The sequence below is a fragment of the Rhea pennata genome, chromosome Z (assembly GCF_028389875.1).
Source record: "Rhea pennata isolate bPtePen1 chromosome Z, bPtePen1.pri, whole genome shotgun sequence".
NCBI classification, from domain to species: Eukaryota; Metazoa; Chordata; class Aves; order Rheiformes; family Rheidae; genus Rhea; species Rhea pennata.
In genome coordinates, this window is record NC_084702.1 from 20,925,580 (window position 1) to 20,944,098 (window position 18,519).

At 42.3% G+C, this 18,519-nt stretch overlaps 1 protein-coding gene across 1 annotated transcript in view; it reads right to left on the minus strand.

The window, feature by feature from the left end:
- Positions 1-3,030: 3,030 nt before the first annotated feature.
- Positions 3,031-18,519, minus strand: part of BNC2 (basonuclin zinc finger protein 2) — a 352,528-nt gene continuing 337,039 nt past the window's right edge. Inside the window, exon 6 of the mRNA XM_062599499.1 lies at positions 3,031-3,203. Coding sequence (XP_062455483.1) covers positions 3,188-3,203 — 16 coding nt within the window. The 3' untranslated portion in view covers positions 3,031-3,187. The remainder of the gene's footprint in view (positions 3,204-18,519) is intronic.

Here is an 18,519-nt window from a genome sequence, read left to right on the forward strand (position 1 = left end):
AGAAATTACCATCAAGATGAGATGAGAAGTGTTTTCCTCTCTTTTAAACCAGGAAACAGTAACAAACCTCCTAAAGGAATATTATTATTATTGCAACAGTAACGTACTGAAACCAACCACTCAAAAGTCAGTAAATTTCATAAACAAATTTTTCCCACAAGATTTATACAACCATACTGTGTATTTATTTTTGATTTGCAATTTCATTCTTAAATGTACATTTTAATGGATCATACTTGTCATTAGTGCACATCATAAATACAATAGTAATCATCAGATTCATAACTAGCACTCATGCAGAGCTGTACATAATCACAGTTCTCCACAAACATACTTGTCGCATGCTCAGAGTTCAAGTGGTAATTCCTAACTAAAGAACAGTGGAGATCAGGCTTGTGCAACACTCATAACCATCTGTACTCCTGGGGCTCCAGAGTGCAGACAAAAGCCTGACTCCTGACTCTGAAGTACTTCTTGTCTGGACTGTTTTTCTGTGTGGACATATCCTTACTTTCCCTAAAATTGACAGGAACAGCTGAAACCCAAAGTGTGCACCAGTTTTCTAAAAAAACAGCAGCTTACTTCCCATTTTTCTGTAAATACAGACTGTAGAGATACAATATTAATTTGATTTCTAATGTAGATATAATCTACTTAGATTTGAGCTATTCTCTTTTATGCTGCCTGTTAATATGTTTGGATATAAACCCTTCCCCTGCTTCAGAAAACTTCTAAAAACCCATCTTTCTGTGAGGTATTCCAGGTGCTGGACTACTCCCCACTCTGTGGGTGTTCTTCCTCAAATTATTTTGTTTGTATTGAGTTGTGCCTTCAGGGCCTTATCTTGCATTCCTTGCACACCCAGCACTCGCTGGAGCTGGTGCAGGTACAAAAGGCATTTTTGCTTGCCCTGGGAACTACCGAGATTTCACCTCCCTGCGCCGCCGGCGTGGGGCCCCACCATCCTCAACACCAAGGACTGTGGCATTACGGTCACCTCTGCACCAGGCCCAGTCCTGAGTCCAGCTTCTCTCCTTCCCTCCCTGTTTTTTTGGATGGCATCATGCATGGGGTGGCATGCATGGCACCCTCCTAGACTTCAGAAACCTGTGGAGGTTTCTGAAGTCAGCAGACACTAATGCTTTGTGTCTCAAGCCACTTAGACTCTGCCATCCAAGACATTGGAAAAATCTCATTCCCTCCTTTTGCCACAGTCCCTCCCCCACCACACTCAAAAAAAAATCACTTCTTCAATGTTTGTGGTATGTGTATTATATTTTAGTCATAGTGATTCTTTCATATCTAGCCTTATTAAAAACAGACTTAGCAAAGTTAATTAAGGGTAATTTGCATTCAAGTTATTCATTATTTACTTATCTTTGAACTGCAAACTGTAGGAATGCCATTTGTTCATTAAAATTCCCAGTCTTTGCCCACTTTCCCTTTGATAGCATAGTGGTTGAAGAAAGTTAGGCTTAGCTGCTGACTAACCATTCTCTGCACACTGCAGAAATGGCTGCAGGCCATTATTTCAGCATTAGAAAGTAGTTAATATTGAATGCCATGAAGTTAAATTTGTGTTCATTTGCTTATTATGTTGGAAATCAGTTGTTCATTCTGAACAAATTTCCCAGCACCGCTCTCAGCCAAGCTCTGCAGACTCAAAAACATGCGGTAACAATAGTAAGAAGGTGAGGAGATTTTAAAAAGGAGGAGAGGGGAAAGAGGATTTAAATAGATCTATGACAAAGACATGATTACAACCCACTGCCATGGATAAGACTTGTTTCATTTTCACAGTCACCACCTTTGTTAGTCCCTTTTAATAGCACATGGAAGAAGATGTCTGCTGTTTATTGTTAACCACTAATCCCTGAACAATTACACATCTGTTAAATCCTCAGAAGGTCTTGCTGTGTGCTGTTTTTGGATATTTTAAGTTGGAAAGAAAAGCAATGGCAACTGTCTTGCTGACAAGGAGGATGCACCCGTTCGTTTGGTAATCGCTCAGATGGGACTGTCGCTCAGCTGTCTTCTGGTTGCCCTGGTCATGCCCACCTTCATCCCTCTGCAGCGAGGGGACAATACCACCAGGACATGAGCCATAGCAAGACCCAATAAGCAAGACAAGTAACCACTGGCTAGACAAATAACCTCCACAGGAAACTACAGCGCTGGCCAGATCCCAGTGCTCTATGTGGACTGGGGCAAATCACGCAGAACAAGTTTAGACAGTTAGTGCCTACTCAGGGATTACTGTTTTTCAATGCCCCAGGTTGATCTTCCAGTTCCAAGGCAACCTAAAAATGATGCAATCTTCCAATATTCCTCTGCCTCCCGCTTCCCTCCATCTCCTGAACTAATGAGCAAATAAGGAAAGAAAATTAAAGAATAAAAAATGTAAGCAGTGATAGGGTGAGATCAATAAACTGTGGATTGCTAGCACTGAGTGAGCCTGAGTAATCTTCTGCATATTGCGAGCTGAGTTAACTTGCAAGAGAAATATGTTCCCTCTTATTGTCCTGTGTCTCATTGTGGAAAACGAAGCGGGGACTGCAAATTAAAATATCCTTGATTTAGCTTCCAAAAGGAGTGCCCAGGAGTTCTTCTTCTACTGCCACATGCTAAAAACTGAAACATGTGCACCATTACACTATAATGAGAATATTTTATTATCATTTTCAGTCGCACATACCTGTAACTTCTTTTATCCTGCTCTCCTAACAAAAAAGTCTGGTTAAAAATGCTCTTGTGGATAGCATCAGCAGAAGATGCTCTACTCTACATCAGCAAAGTATTCTGCTGTTTCAGACTCACTGCTACAGGGCATAAGGTGAAAGATTCGGTAATAGTAACCCATTTAATACCAAACAGAATAGCGGCGTAATGGTAGTGGAGATTTCCCAAGCTGAAATACGCTGCATTGAGGATTATTAGCTAGGTACGTAAGGGGATAAGAAGAGCTCAGACAGAAGTGGACAACTAATGACAGTAAACCATTTCTAAATATATTTGTACCATATGAGCTTTGCACAAATAATGAGAAATCTCTGAGTCACGAGTCCAAGGAATCTCTTAAGGACAGTTCCTTTCCTTGCACCATTCATCAAAGATTTTGCTTGAGGTGACACTGGTGGGCAGCAATTTCCCCAGGCCTTGGAAGAAGGAAGCAGTGACGGCGGTCTCTTCAATCCCAGGGGAATCTATAATGAAAGTCAGAGCAAGAATAAAAGAAAGTTTGAAAGATTATTCACAGTATACTTACACAGCCTATTAGTGTAGTATATGAGTACTGCGGTAATAATGGAGCCAAATTTGGGAGCCAATGGGTCCAAAAGTGAAAGAAAACATGGAATTTTAAGCAACAAAAGAAAATTTCATCTCACAGTAGGAGAACATTCGTATGCAGTTGTAGCTGTCATTTCAGCAGACACTAGCTAACATTTACAGAGCTAGAGATGCCATCCTCCTCTCCTAAAATCTGGGTATGACAAAGCAGAAAGTGAGGAAAACCAGAGAGTTTAAAATAATTATCTAGATGGGAACTTGTGTTTACACTGCCCTTGCTAGAACCTGCCAAATGCTAAACAAGTAAGTCTTATTCTTCCATCTACAGCTGATGGAGATATATGCTGTTTATATACTGACCACTACTCAGCTGTGAAATAGGCTACAGTATTTTTTCCTGCTGAAGGCATAGCTCCTTTTTGAAAGGAAAAGAGAAACTAAATGCCAAAAGGGGGGAAAAAATTGTTATTTAAAGCTCTCTATGTAAGAATTTTTCTAAGCAAATGCTGTCTACTTAGTATTTACTGCTAAGCTCTCTCACCTCAGAAATCATCAGTTTGCCACAAAGGGGAGGGGTGCAAAGGCCTGTTGAAAAAATTAAATGACCTGTGTTCTGCATTTACTTCTGTTTGCATAAGAATAGGCTACAGTTTAATCTCTTGAGCTTCCAAAGGAAAACTTCTAGAAAGTCAAAAGGGAATAATGTCATTACTTCAGAGGTTCACAGAAATTAGGCTTCAGTACCACCTAGGATAAATTAATAGGCAATATGTTTCTTCCAGAAAGTTTGACCACCATAGAGTGAAGTTCTCGTGCCATGACCCGTCAGAAGGGCTGAGATTTCGTTCATCTCAGTTAGAAGCCCAAGATGGTGTAACTACTGAATGGTATTATCTAGGCCAGTGTTAGCTCTTGGAAGAGGAGGTCACACTGCTTCTGAAATTATCTTTCTAGATGCTACAAAGTTGACTTTTCTGAGGTCATCTCTATCTGCTAATATATATATTGCAACAGCCCTTTTTCTCTTGTCTTGAATCAATTAAATGGAAACAATATCAACAATGCTAAATATAGTAGCATTTAAGGGAGGTGGCTTTTCCAAGCTTTTAAAACAAATATAAAATATCTTGGGGAATTGTAATCTTCAAAGGTAAGGCCATGATAACACACGGAAATAAAAGGCCATGTAAGAGCATGAGAAAGAGCCAAGTTCTGATCGCTAAGTACAGAACCAACCCAGTGCTATGAACCAAGTTTTCTCTCGATTTATACCAATGTAACATGGCCAGAGTGTAGCAATTTGCTTCATTCCAAGTTTAATACCAGATCACTTTGCCTTGACATCTCCTTTTGGCTGCAGTTGTGCATGGACCCACCCGCATACGTGCATTCACATCCTCTGCAATAACCTTTCATTCATGCCATAGTGCTGCGTGGTCTCTCCTGGATAAGCTGTATTAAATTAAAATTAAACATCACCAAGCTTTATGCTCAGACTCCCTCTATGAATGCTCTGCTGTGGGTGTGCAGGGGGTTAATATCACAACCATTCCACAGGAGGTTAGCGGGATTCAGTTTCAGCTAACATTTATTTTGCCAGCTCTTGCTCACTTTCATCTCTGCTTATGAACACTATTAGCTTGTTTGTAATAATATATATAGATCGCTGCAGCTGCGCTCTGCAAAATTCATCCATTTTTTGAGCTTTGCAAAAAAATTCTGCAAGTCTTTCATCCTCATATTGAGCCTTGTGAATTCACCTTCCTCCAATTCGCTCATCCCAGCTTAGTTGCTCATGCAAATTGTAAGAAGGTTTGATTTGCAAACTTTTCACTGAAAACGGATTATCATGTTTCTAGTGTAACCTCATAGCCAGTGCAGTTTTGTCCTTTCACTCAAGACTAATTGTAAGCCTTTCTTTTTTTCCATAAGAAAGGACTAAGTTACTTCATCTCCTTTGCTTTTTGCCTGTTCCTATTATAAATTTACTGCTGCAGGCATTACCTTTGGGAAACACACGACACTTCCAGCAGTTCAGTGTATTATACTTGAACCCTTCCGTTCCTTGTTCAGTGGACTGCCAATAATAATATCTAGCACTTATATAGCACTTTTCATCTCTCACAAACATACAGCCTCCTGTCCTGGAACCAGCAGTGCTAATTATTGATGGAATACTAGAAGGAATATTAGTATATTTGATGTCACTTTACAAGAATGTGCTACACAGCAGTCTCTTCCATAGACTTGATGCTAAGCCCAGTAATATTTGTACTTTAAAGTCCAGCCACCCTAAAGAAGGATGGGGTCATTTTGAATGGGTTATTTTAAACAACCTATACAGTATTGAAGAGCAGCTGGAAAACTATGAAGGGGGAGAACTAGATCTGAATTTACTCTAAAATTTCCTGCAGAAAATCCTCGTGTCACCTGCTTTCTACAATCTGGTCCTGTGGCTTTATCCTAGAAAGACATGCAAAACAAACACTTGGCTGCAAGCTCTTAATGTTTGCCTATCTTGCTATTCCTATCATACAGCTTACAATAGAACTTTTATTCCAGAATCTGAATGGCGTGATACAATAACCAGCTTCTTCACCAGTTTCTCAGTCTTCCTCCTCTTCAAGAATCAGAGGCTGTTGAATGATTAGGTCATAGTTCTCTTCTGCTCTTCTCATTTGGAGACAGAAAAAGGCAGACTAACTTTCAAAGCTTCTACCCTCGGCTTTCAAGAAGGCAGAGCGTAAAAGAAATAACAGAAAAGGAAGCAAAAAGGAAATGCAACAGAGATTTGAGTAGTTTAGACCTTGCGCTCAGCGGTTCGCGAGATCAAACTCACTTCCCTGCGCGCGGCAGCGGGTATCAACGCTCCCATACGGTTTGAGCAAGTTGCAGCGTTTAGCGAGCTGGGACACCGCACCCTGCGGCGCGCCGGCGGCGGCGGCTGCCGCTCCGGGATGTGACCGGCCCGCGCCTTCCAGAGGAAGCGCCGCGCTGCTGTGACAAATCCAGACGACACCTGCCCTTGTGGCTTAACGAGAGGTAGCACGGGGAGGGAGGGAGAAACCTCTCCTAGGCCTCTGCCTCTACTGCTCTCCCTTTATACTTCATTTAGAGCAAAACGTGAACAAAGAAAGTGTTGGACGTGCACACAGTAATGAAAATCCATGACTCGACCGTGCATTCATAATTATTTTATAAATAAATGGCTTCTGGAGAGCCACATCTGTCTCTTCCCACAGAGTGTATGTCTTTCATTAATGTATTACAGTCCGAACGAAGCCAGCCTGAGTGCTTTGCTTGCATCTTCCTCTTCCTCTCCATCATTGTCCATGGATAGGTTTTTGTGGTTCAGAGAGAGCTGCAAGCCCCACACGTCTCTGCAGGACTGATGGCTCGTCAATAACATTAGCCAGCATTATGGGCTGCATCGGTGTAGAACAGAATCAATATGGCCAAGTAAAAAGTCTAATCAGTTGACATGACCATCTTCAGCAGGGCTCACGTTACAAGAAATGAGTTTTTTTAAGGAATCAGCATCAGCGCTGCTTATTCACTCCACACCAAGAAACCCTGACGAAGATTTATTACTTCTCATGTTGTTGGCAGTACAGAGTAAGCTGGTAAAAGTGAAATAATGTTTCAGGTTAAGAGAATTATAAAGATGGGGCTCTGCAAATGCTGCCCACATTCTCCCGAGGAGGTGAAAAGACCTGCAACATGGCACTCTGCAAAGTGCGAGAGAAGCAGCCTGAGTCCAGCAACGACAGTGCTGGGGGGACCTGAAAACAGGGATTCGTGCCCCTTGCCAGACTAAGTCGCTTTCTGACTTCTCACCATCATTTTTTACTTAAGGGACAGATTCAGCTCCCACTTCTACTTGTGTAAATTGAAGTCACTTGGCTGAAAATAGGATTGTTCCAGATTTCTATCAGCATAAGCGAAAGCAGACTCTGGCAGTCGTGCCTATGGCAATGTACACATCTTAAAACAAGTTTCTCACTGATGCATAGCTTTATCTACATGGTAATTATGGAGCTGTTTTACAACCGTCTCCCTTTCTCTTTCTTCTCACCCCCCTGCATGCAGATTCACCCACAACAGAAGAGCAAGGGGGGTTCAGCTATCAGATATTTCACTTTTATGAACTCTGCTGATCATCTGTTCTCATTTGTCCAGTCATCTGAGGGAAACCCTGTTCAATCATGTGAGGGTAAAGCATTAGCGAAATCGTTAGTGCAGCATGGGCAGGCTAATAGGCCCATGCCTCAGCCTTTCTTTTTTTTCTTTTTTTTTTCTTTTTTTCTTTCTTTTTCTTTCTTTTTTTTTTTTTTTTTTGCAGGCAGCACACTGCCTATATCAGAGTTACTTCAGCAATGTTATTTCCTAAGCAGGTAAATGAAAATAATTGCATGCAGGAGGCAAGCAGCTTGTTTGTGAATGGGAAAATGGAGATGTTAACTACTCCCATCCCACTTTGTTAGAATGAAATAGTTGGGAAATTCTCATTAAGAAATAAATAAATCTTGAAGCAACTTAAGTACCTATTCAAATTAACAACAGAATCAGGAAGAAATTAAAGGCACCTATCCCGAAAGTCCTACACAGACTAGACATGACTCGAAGAACTGCAAGTTTGAATAAGGCTTTTTTGTCATTGCCAGAAAGGACTTAATGATCACAGGCCAGTCTGTTGAACATACACACAGAAGAGTAACAAATCCAGTGATTTCCTCTTAGGCAATGGTGGCCATTCACTCTCAATACTGAATTACAATGGTAAGCAACAGGCAATTATCCTGCCAAATTTCATCTTAATTTTTCCTTCTTAAGCACATGCAGAGACACGTGCTCTCTCTACAGATTCCATCATGGGCGAGGAATTTTACTGTTTTTAATATTACGATAGCAACTATGGGCTTCAGTCAAAACGGAGGCCTACAGCACGGTGCACAGGCAAGCCAAGTGCCTTCTTCCCAGGAGTTACAGTCAGTGAACTTGTTTTTCAGAGAGAGAGTTTGCCTCCAAGTTTTCACTGATGTTGGCTGTTGAAAATAAGGTTCAACAAAAGAGCTATATGGGAAGAAAATGGCCCAATATTTGAGAATCTCACAGTTATCTTTTTAGTTATTGCTTGAAGAAAGGCTAGATTTCTTAACAGTCTAGATTCTGAAGACTACGTCTTTTTGTGGGAATCCTTCTGCGGAATATTAATAGTGTAACAATAATTTAAATCCTTTATTAGAGCAAAAAAAAAAAAAAGGAGAAAGAAAAAAGAGTCAATTTCTATTAAGAGTCTATCATTTACTGTGATTCAAGGGAATATTCTACTCTCTGAGCCTGTGCATCTTGGTGTACAACATCCTCATTTGTTTTGGTGGAAACTTTACCCCTTTGAATTCAAGAGGACTGAAAAGTTTCACCAGGCACACAGGCTCTGTATAAATAAGCAGCACACAGCAAACATATTCTCTTAAAAGGATTATCACTTTGACAGCTATTCAGTTGGGGTGGCTTTTTCTGTCCCCTTGAATTCCCAGCTTGCCCTTATAACTACATAGAAGGTAAATCTGTATAACACTTCACAGCCGCCTTTACTGGGACCTGACACGGAGCCGACTGGATGTGCTTCCCTGGTACAAAGCACCTCGTCAAGTTCCCTGCTCTGGATGCAATGAACGCAGCTGATGAGCTGTCTTATTAAAAGTTATGAGGAAAGGATGTTCACTCCATTACTTCCAGCACTACTGGATAAGCAGAGAGGCGCTGCGGGGCTGGTCAGTGCCTCGGAGCACACTCACACACGTGGGCTGCACAGGAACGCTTAATAATGCATTGCTCCCACGGTGGTCACTATCACCACAAAATATATGTATTTTTTGTCTAGGTGGGTGGGGGGAGCTGGGCGGTTTGCTGAATTAACATTACCATGGCATTTCGTCATCAGTGCAGACCAAACTAGAGCCTTGTTGCCCCGCCAGCTCCAAGCATGCTGACAACGCTCTCAGATTTTTAAGCTGAAGCTGTGTCACCCTGCTCCAAGCATCTGGGATGCAATGCATCCTTCTGGTGAGCAGACACAGGGACAGGCAAAGGAGAATCACTGGGAGCCAGGTTTTGCCCCCACCTCTGGCTGCCTGGCTCGGGGGCACCCCAGCCGGGCCAATGCTGCTGGGCTCAGCTGATGGCAGCACCTCCAAGCTGTGGGATAACTCCAGCAGAGTGGAGCATCTACCTGTTACCTTGCTGTTTGTGCACAGGATAAGGTGCTTTCTCAAGCAGAGCTGCAAAACAATTTGTTTTTCTCTGCCACCTCACAAAAGCAAAAGACATTCTGCAAGCAACCTGCTTTGGAAAACTGCTGGCACTTGGCTGGAGGAACACAATTAAAAGACGCAGTAAAAATTGATGGGTCTTGGTATGCTGGCCTGAAAATACATTACAATTCCAATTGAGCTATAAATAAAAAAACTAAATTAAATAAATCTTGTACAATTATGGATTAAAATATGTATAACTTTAATGACTTTGCATACAGGACCTGACTCTTGAAATGGTTTCCGAGACCACACGTCCTACATAGGGATGCAGTAATAAACAAGATGCCTGCTGCTGCAGCACATAAGACATCCGCATAGGGATGTCCAGGGAAGGGGTCTCGTACTCTGCTAGTCTTCTGGTTGCCCTCTTTCCTGGGCCCTGCTGTCTGCACAAAACACCAGCCATATAGCTTCAATAACAGCAAGCAGTGCCCATAATTGGCTCTGAGTGAAAAAGAAACCCAACCCAATAACAACCAAACCTTTGGGGGAGCATTATCAGAAATTGCTGTCATTGGATGCTGGGGAACTGCCACTCTTTCCGTATGCAAGGATATAATCCACAGAACCCGGCAGCATGCTGGGCCAGGCGAGCTGCATGGTGGCAAAGCCCCAAAAGTCCTGCTCAGCTGATAAAACCGTGCTTGCTCATCACAGCTCCTTGGTGTAGCACAGCAGGATGGTGCTGCTCAGGGCTGCTGGGTTGTTGGAGGGGCAGAAGCTCACTGCTTGCCTGAAAACGTTGCCAAAAGCAGCTTTTTTCCATCAGGAGCCCCTTGAAGGGCAAGTGGAGTGGGCAGCCCTCTCCTTCTAGCTGATGAACAGGGATCAAGACCGTTTTTCCATAGCTGGTGGGCTGGAGTAGCCTTGACAACTGTCATTCCTCTCTTGGAAAGATGAGGAATGGGTCTGGATCCTGCACTTGAATTGCACAAGCATTTCTGTCTGTGCCCACCTGGGAGCAGTGGGAGCTCCCAGAGCTTTTCGGCTCTTAGCTGGCTGCCGGAGCCGTCACTGCGGCCAATCTCTTACAGTCACACTGAACTACCTCTGCCTTCTGAAGGGGAAGAAACAAAAAACCCACAGAAACTCAATTTTCTTGCCACGGTAAGCTGGAGTATGGTTTCCCTTAGGCAAGTAATTCTGCGAGAACTAGCTCACACAAAGCCTGTTTTCCTCAGCACGCAGGTCCTATGGTTGATAGCACCAATGGGAGATGCTCTTGCAGTTTTTCCCTCTTCTGCAGGCCTTTCCCTATGTCTGATACCTCTCATCTTTCCCTTTCCCCCTAGCACTCATGCCTGCCTTCATAGCATCTGACTATTTCCACCCTTTGGACAAATTCTGTTGAAATAAGTCAGTGCATTCAAATTACGGGGGAGGGGAGCAAGAGGCAGAGGTAACAGACAAATAGGCGTATACACACACAGTCAGATAGCGTAACCCTCATTTCCTTAGGAAAACAGGCTAAAAAGAAAACAGCAGTCTACTTTTTCAGGCCTTCCTGCTCTCTGTTTCATTTACAGTGACTCCTACTTACTCTAAAAGTTTTGGTAGCTTAAAGCAATCTTCATGCTGCGTTTAGGAATTACTTGTTATGCTTTTTTTGAACAGTATTTTTAAAAGGTCTACTGCTTTAAAATATAGCATGTGAATACGTTTTTTTTTCTCTTTCTATAATTCTATTCTGGAAGATGTTGACTGAATTTATTATATTGGGATTGCGATTATTTTGTGGCTTGACTACAACTATTTCGCGAGTCAGCTCTGATGTATTACTTCAAAATTAAGATGAGGAGTTTTCTCTTCTTGTGTTTTACAGAAAAAGCCTTTCCAAAGAATAATCATTCAATGTGTCAAAAAATTACTCCTTGAAATAGTCTTTCATACGTCTTTACATGACGTATGACTACATTTTGCAAGCTGTTTAGTTACCCATTATTTTTGTTTTATTAGATGTAGTTGACCCTTTGATCTTGCTGAATGAATACTTCTACTGATCCAGAGGCTGTGAGTCTAACCCACATGCTTGTTGACATTGTTTTCTTTTGGTTTGGCATTTGCAATCATGCAAATTTGGTACTAGAGCTTATTCCTTTCTAAAGAGTTCTCACAACTGCTTCCCTGCAATATTTTCCATGACACAACAGCTTTCTCTGACTTTACGGCTTAGGTCTTAAAGCTTGCAATAGGGTAACACAAGGCTCACATGTATTTTGTCAATCCACTGTCTTTTAGACATGCCTAGGGAAAATAAATAAATAAATAAATAAGCCCTAGTAAAGCTTTTTCTGGTGTGTAGTCAGCTTAAAGAAAACATAGAGCTTTGGAGATAGAATTTAATGGTTTTGTAAGGAAACTTGAAACATGGTAAACCTTTTTACCTGAATTCTTTTAAGTCAAAAGGCAGTAGTGTATACAGCATAATGAAGTTCTCCAGTTCCAGCTACATTTCATTTAGGTAGCATTTACCACTGGGATCAGCGGACACTGACTGCTGTAATATGTCATGGGGTTTGACTGTTGTTACTGTGATCTTAACTGTAAAACCAGTCCAGTTTCTCACCAGCTCCCTGGCATGTCAGACTGATGACAGCCTTCCTTCACCAGACTGGACTGAATGTACCCAGGCCAAAATGGAGCTCACTGAGTGTACGGTTATGTGAGCAGGAGCCAGAGGCCATGGAAACAGGATGGAAATTTTTACACAGCAACTGTAATGTTTTACAACTTGTAAAATAACCCAGGAGCTAGGATTTTTTTTTTTTTTTTTTTTTTTTTTTTTAATATATAATTCAAAGTTCAAAGTTTGTGTTCTTCCAAGTCATAGACAATATTCTGGACGACCTCCATTTGGTACCTCCTAGCCCCTTTCCCGAATCAGTGATACAGGTAGCTCTCATGTTGTTGTTATTCACCCTCAAGCAGAGGATGAGAATATCTATCCAAAATGTATCCCAGCACCAGATGCCTCCTGTAAACTTCTTAAACACTTAGGGCAGGAATTATAGTGGAATATAATTTTGTGCAAGTCTTTTGCCTTAGATGTTTTACCTAAAATCATGCATATTTTTGGTGCTGCAAAATTCTTTATTTTGAAATGAACACACACAAAAGGAGAGGGAAAATTGCAATTGTAGGGCACAGCAGAAAGATGTGAAATTATGAGAGTGCTTTGAATTTTTAATATCACTTAAATTTGTAAGATTGAAGCTCTCTAAAATTCTGTAAGTGGCATAATAATTTCAAATCACTTCATACTGCACATGCCCAGAGCTCTGATAACCTCCACTCAACTGCTTGTAAGCTTTTTCTTCACACATTCCAGTAATGTGAAGTCACTATGTGCAATGTAGAGTCTGTGATTCATAATTATTGTATCACTTCAGATTTCTCTATGAGCCCTGGCATATGGGAAAGAGTTCAAACTTTGTTTCAAACACGGAGAATCAAAATATATTGAACCGATTAAATCAAATGCTCTAACCAAGAAAACTTAGAGTGATCTTAAAACCTATGATTAAAGAAAAGACAAAAATATGAAAGAGGTTAGCTCCACAAAGACATCATCTTAGAAAAAAAGAAAAAAAGATTGAATATACTCTTACTGGCCTAGAAAGGACAGCTAAGAAACAGAAATTACAGTTAAACATGTTAAAAGAGTAGATATTTCTTTGAGAAATCAGGAAAATGAGTTGACAGGACGAACTCATTTACTGCGTACTGTGGTACAAATGGGAATACCAAGAGGCCTTAGGCTTCTCCTCATAGTAGTCTGCTTACTTACCTAAACACCACTGGGCACAAATCACCTAGGATGGAAGGGAAGTTCAACCCTGCTTTTGTAGATACCTAAGTTTTAAATCTCCTGGCACACAGATCAACTGTTAATACCTATCTAGTTCTCATTTTGGCCTCTTCTGCAGGTATTAAGAAGGCTGATCCAGAATCTCCCTGCTCCAGCACTTAAAAAACGTTCCTGGTTTCCAGCTGAAATTGTTCATAGCTATTTGTTCTTGCGACAGTGGTGTCCCTTAGCATACCTAGCTTTTCTCTTTCCCTTGGAAAAAGAAGGAGTTTACAGCCTTCTCCCTTGTCATATATTTCTGGAGTACAATTATGTTCCCTTTCAGCTTTTATTTGCTTTGTTACAGAAACCAAGCTCTCTTAAGCTACCATCATAAAATTGCCAGCTCCCTTCTCTGTTAGCAATAGCAGCCTTTCTTTGCATTAGCCTTGCTTGTCCATGGGTAACCAGAATGTATGCAGTGCTTGAAATGAGGGCTGGATAGGGAAGCAGTGCTAGTGCTGCCCAGTATCTCTGGGAAATAACTCATCCAGTAGGTTCTAGGACTGTATTTAATTCTCAAAACCTCCCCTCTGCATTAGAAGGCACCTTTATATTGTTGCTTGGTCTTGCTTTATTCACACAATGAAGGATGATTTTGCTATTAGCTTTTATTTTTCAAAGTCTGAGTCAGCTTGATTTCTGACAAACTCGACATTGTCTCTAAGCCCTAAGACACACACTTTGGGACAGCTCATTTTCCTTTTAGGCTTTGTTCTTTCCATAAATTCCTTTTGGGCTTTGTTCTTAGCATTAACATCCCTTTTGAAGTTGCTCTTCCCACTGCAAGGCAAAGTGTTCCCTAGTACTGCTACAGTGTTTAGCAAATGAAAGTAACAAGGAAGCCCCAAAGCTCTAGTCAGTTGCACACTCTTCTGGGACTTCACATGGGAAAGTGATCCCAAGCCGTGCAGGACATTCAATGGGACATTCAATGATTGTCATGTGGCAAAATGCTCAGAATGTTTCAAGCTTCTTGGCAAGTATTTGGGATTAGTTGCACCACTAGGATGCAATACCTTTCGCTTTCTTCCTCTTTTCTTTTTTTTCTTTGCTTTTTTTCTTTTTTTCTTTTTTTCTTTTTCTTTTTTTTTTTTTTAACTGCATCATTTCAATGGAATTAGCTCCACAGGATTTCTTGCTAAACTCTGTGTTGGTCTGTGTGGGAAATACTTCACTTCAGAGGGAGCTGTCAGGTCAGTGGCATATTGCTAGGAGAACAGAAATCTAGCTGAAACACTGGAGCAAACAGAGACACCATAATGGATTTTTCTTTTTTTTTTAAGCTAATATCTGGAAATTGGCACCTGAAAGCAGGCTGTGCTGGGCACTAGGATCCTATGGAGACTGCAGTGTACACACAGCACCCAGCTGCCAAGGCGCTGCCGCGACAGCCAGGATTGTAAGCGGTGATGCTTATTTGCTCTGACTGTCATTTTGTGTTCATCTTTACAGAGAGGTTTCAGCTAAAGGTCAAGGGAGAGCCACTGTGTATTTTTTCTTCAAACAAAATCAATTGAAGGACCTAGAACACAATAAGTTATGTTACAGGGCTGCACTTGCATGTATTCCCATTGGAGACCTATCAATGTGAACTAGCACTGTTGGGAAATCTCTCCAGCTACCCCAGCTAATCAATATCTGTTCATTATACTGTCTCTGATGAATATGGGTAAGGATTGGGTAAGCATGAGTCAGGTGACTAAAAATAACTGCACCTCACGTAAGATCAATACTTCCCCCCCCCAGTATTACTTCAGGAAAACTGATGTACTTTTTATCCCCCTCTTTTCTGCCCTCCCCTTGCTCATCGTTGGTAGATCAACATCACTGTAGGAGTGGCTTTATTAAATTAGTAGCACTTAATCTACTGTCATACTGTCAACTTGCAGGGAGTGAATGAGCAGACAACAAGTTTTCAAGTGGCCCAGGGAGCCTCAACTGGCTCTCTCCCAGGCAGTTAGCTCAGAGCTGTGCCAAAAGCAGTCTTTATGGGTGCCTGCTAATATCCCTGCACTTAGTATGAAAACCCTATGCTAAAAAAAACTGTTTGAGGGGAATTCATGCCAATTATAGATGTGTTATGACAGATGAAAAGATTATAATTATGCTTGGCTTCCATGCAGAACTACATTAACACACCTATGACATTTAATAACATGGGAGGATAACCACATGCCTCAACAGAGGTTGACTTCCCCCAAAGTTGCTTAGCTTTTTTTTTTTTTTAACCTTCCACCCTCTTCCCCACAAGAGAAATTAAGAAGGGTTGCATGTGCTTGCAGCATCTTTGGGAAAAAAAGGAAATGAAAGAAAAAAAAGAAAAAAGTGAAGGAAGGAAAAGAAGAAAAGAAAGAAGGAGAAAATTAGAAAGAATCAGGGGAAAGGGAAGGGGAAGGGGAAGGGGAAGGGGAAGGGGAAGGGGAAGGGGAAGGGGAAGGGAAGGGAAGGGAAGGGAAGGGAAGGGAAGGGAAGGGAAGGGAAGGGAAGGGAAGGGAAGGGAAGGGAAGGGAAGGGAAGGGAAGGGAAGGGAAGGGAAGGGAAGGGAAGGGAAGGGAAGGGGTACAAGAATTAAGAACATGAAGCTAGCAACTGAAAGTCAGTTATAGATTAATTCAGGTCCTTTCTGGGTTGCTATGTCAGAGTGATGAAAATCCGCATACCAAGTAAATACTTTGTCAGTCTCTTGAGCCTTTTGTTAGTGGACCTACAGAGGACATCATGTAGTCTTTATGTGGCTCACGTCTCCCAGTGTACAAACTATATTAAAACTGGGAAGGTGTTGCAAAGGAAGGGAAGCCCTGTTTTTAGAGCTAAATGGGTTGCAGAAAAATGGCTCTTGATTGTGCTTTGAGGGCTGTAACAGGATATACCTGGTGACAGCTCAGGGAAAGCACTAAATCCATCAGAGAACATGTATCACCAGCAAAGCAACCACCCACTTTCCTCAGACTTTCAATTCAAATGCCTAGTGTTAGTTAATTGCCCTTCATGTTCCTTTCTTTTTCTCCTCCCACATTTGGCTGGTGAGTCCAGTTATCTCCACTTTACTGTCAAGGAAAAGCAAGGAAACAAAAAAAAAAAAAAAAAAAAAAAAAGGCTCATACACTCTTGAGATCGCAGTCCCTCCAACCTGTTAAAGACGGGCTCTGTGGCAAGCAGGGATCCATTCCCACTGAGCTAAACAGGACTGTACATGCACTTAAAGTTCAGCATATACCTAATGTTTACAGGGATCAAAGCCACGGTGATCAGCATCTTGCAGTCTTGCAGCACTGAACCCATAAAAAGCCAAGTTGTCCTTTGCTAGGAAACTCTTGTGTAGAATAAATTAATATGACTCAAATTCCAGTACACTGATTCATATATGCTTTCTGTTCCCCTGAGCATAGCGCCATGCACAGAAATACCCTATTATGAGACATCTTTCTATCTGCTTGTTTTCTTTATTGATAAGAAGTGCAGTACATAGAAAACCATCTGCATGGCACGAGGTCAGACTGAACCAAAAGCATTTACCCTAGAAGAATCCTGTCACCATTCCGGCAGCTGCTCCTGCTGCCTGTTACCATGCAAAACAAAACTTCTCAAGTATCCTGCCCTGCACAAGAGACAGACTTCAAATCGCCTCCCTCGCCCTCTCCTAGCAGTGTGGAATGAGCAGCATGATGACAAGGATTTGACAGTGAATCATAAGTGCTCATGGCCCCACCCCAGATCACAGGAAAAGGTCAGTGGTGAGACATATTTGGCCAGTGTCCTCACCTTTTCGAAGCACAAGAAAGCTTCCACCCAAACACATAGTCTGGTGAACTGTGTGCCTCTGGTCTGGAAAGGAGTAGGAAGGTGATCTGGGCTAGGGCACCAACCTAGATTTTTATGAGACCTTACTTCAGTCCCTTCATGTATCCAGTGGGTAAGTAAGTGGCCAATGCCAGTATCACGAGGTTTTTCAAGAAGCTTAAGTGCCTAACTCAGTGAGACTATAGTACCCTGAACTCCAAACTAATGGTGAAACTTCTGGGGAAACGTGTGCAAGGTAGGGAGAAAAAGATATCTATACCAAAACAAAGCTTGTCTTTCATCTTTTTGATTTTTGGCAAATTGGCAGATGCCTTAAATGTACTGTGCAGCTCTCAAAATTTGAGACACCTTGTGCAAGCTTTGCAAGTGAACGTGTTTCAATCACCAGATGCCTTTCTCTGGAAAAGCTGATGTTGGACTTGGTAAAAATGAACGAGTGAAAGACAAAGCAAAAGAAAGAGAGAAATGTCAGTGACTGATAAATCTTTAATATAAAAATTGTACAAGAATTTTGATACAAATTACAAGAGGTATTTGGACAAAGTATGAGTAAAACTCCATTTATATCCCCAAAACCTTATGCATTTTATGCAAAAGACATACTGTAGGACAGTTACAGTACAGAAAATACAAGAAAAGAAATGTCAAATTAAAAACAAGACTTTTTAATTCCCTCAGACTACTAATGGAAAAAAACTCGTTTAGCGTACATACAGTATTTATGAAGCTACCAATGTCACGATTATTATTAGATCGACGTGATGCAGTTTTTCCGTCCCCTGGTACAGCTATACCCCGCAGCGCACGCTTTGGCTCTGCGGGCAGGGCAGCAGAGCGCTCGCGTCCCGCTCGCGCCGCGAACGGACGGGGGAAGCCAGGCGCCTCGCCTGCCGCGGAGACGCCCGCCCGGCCCCGACTGCACGCTTCCCCCCCGCGCGCCCCGGCAGGCTCGGCGGGAGCGGCCGCAGCAGCGCGCCCGGGCACGGCACGGCGCGGCGCGGCGCGGAAACGGGGGTTTGCGGCCGGGCGGCGAGACCTCCCCCCCGCCCCGGCCCCGCGCTCACCCAGCTCACGGGGCTGCAAAGGCGTTTTGTGCCTCGGACCGAGCCAGTGGTCAGGCTGCGACCACTGAGCGCTCCAAATCCAGTTTATCCGTGCTTAAATCCATGCTTGAGCCCCCGAGTAAGACTCGGATCTGTCCAGTTCGCGGGAACTGGAGGCAGGACGGACGGCTACGCGGGCAACTGCCGTCTTGCTCGG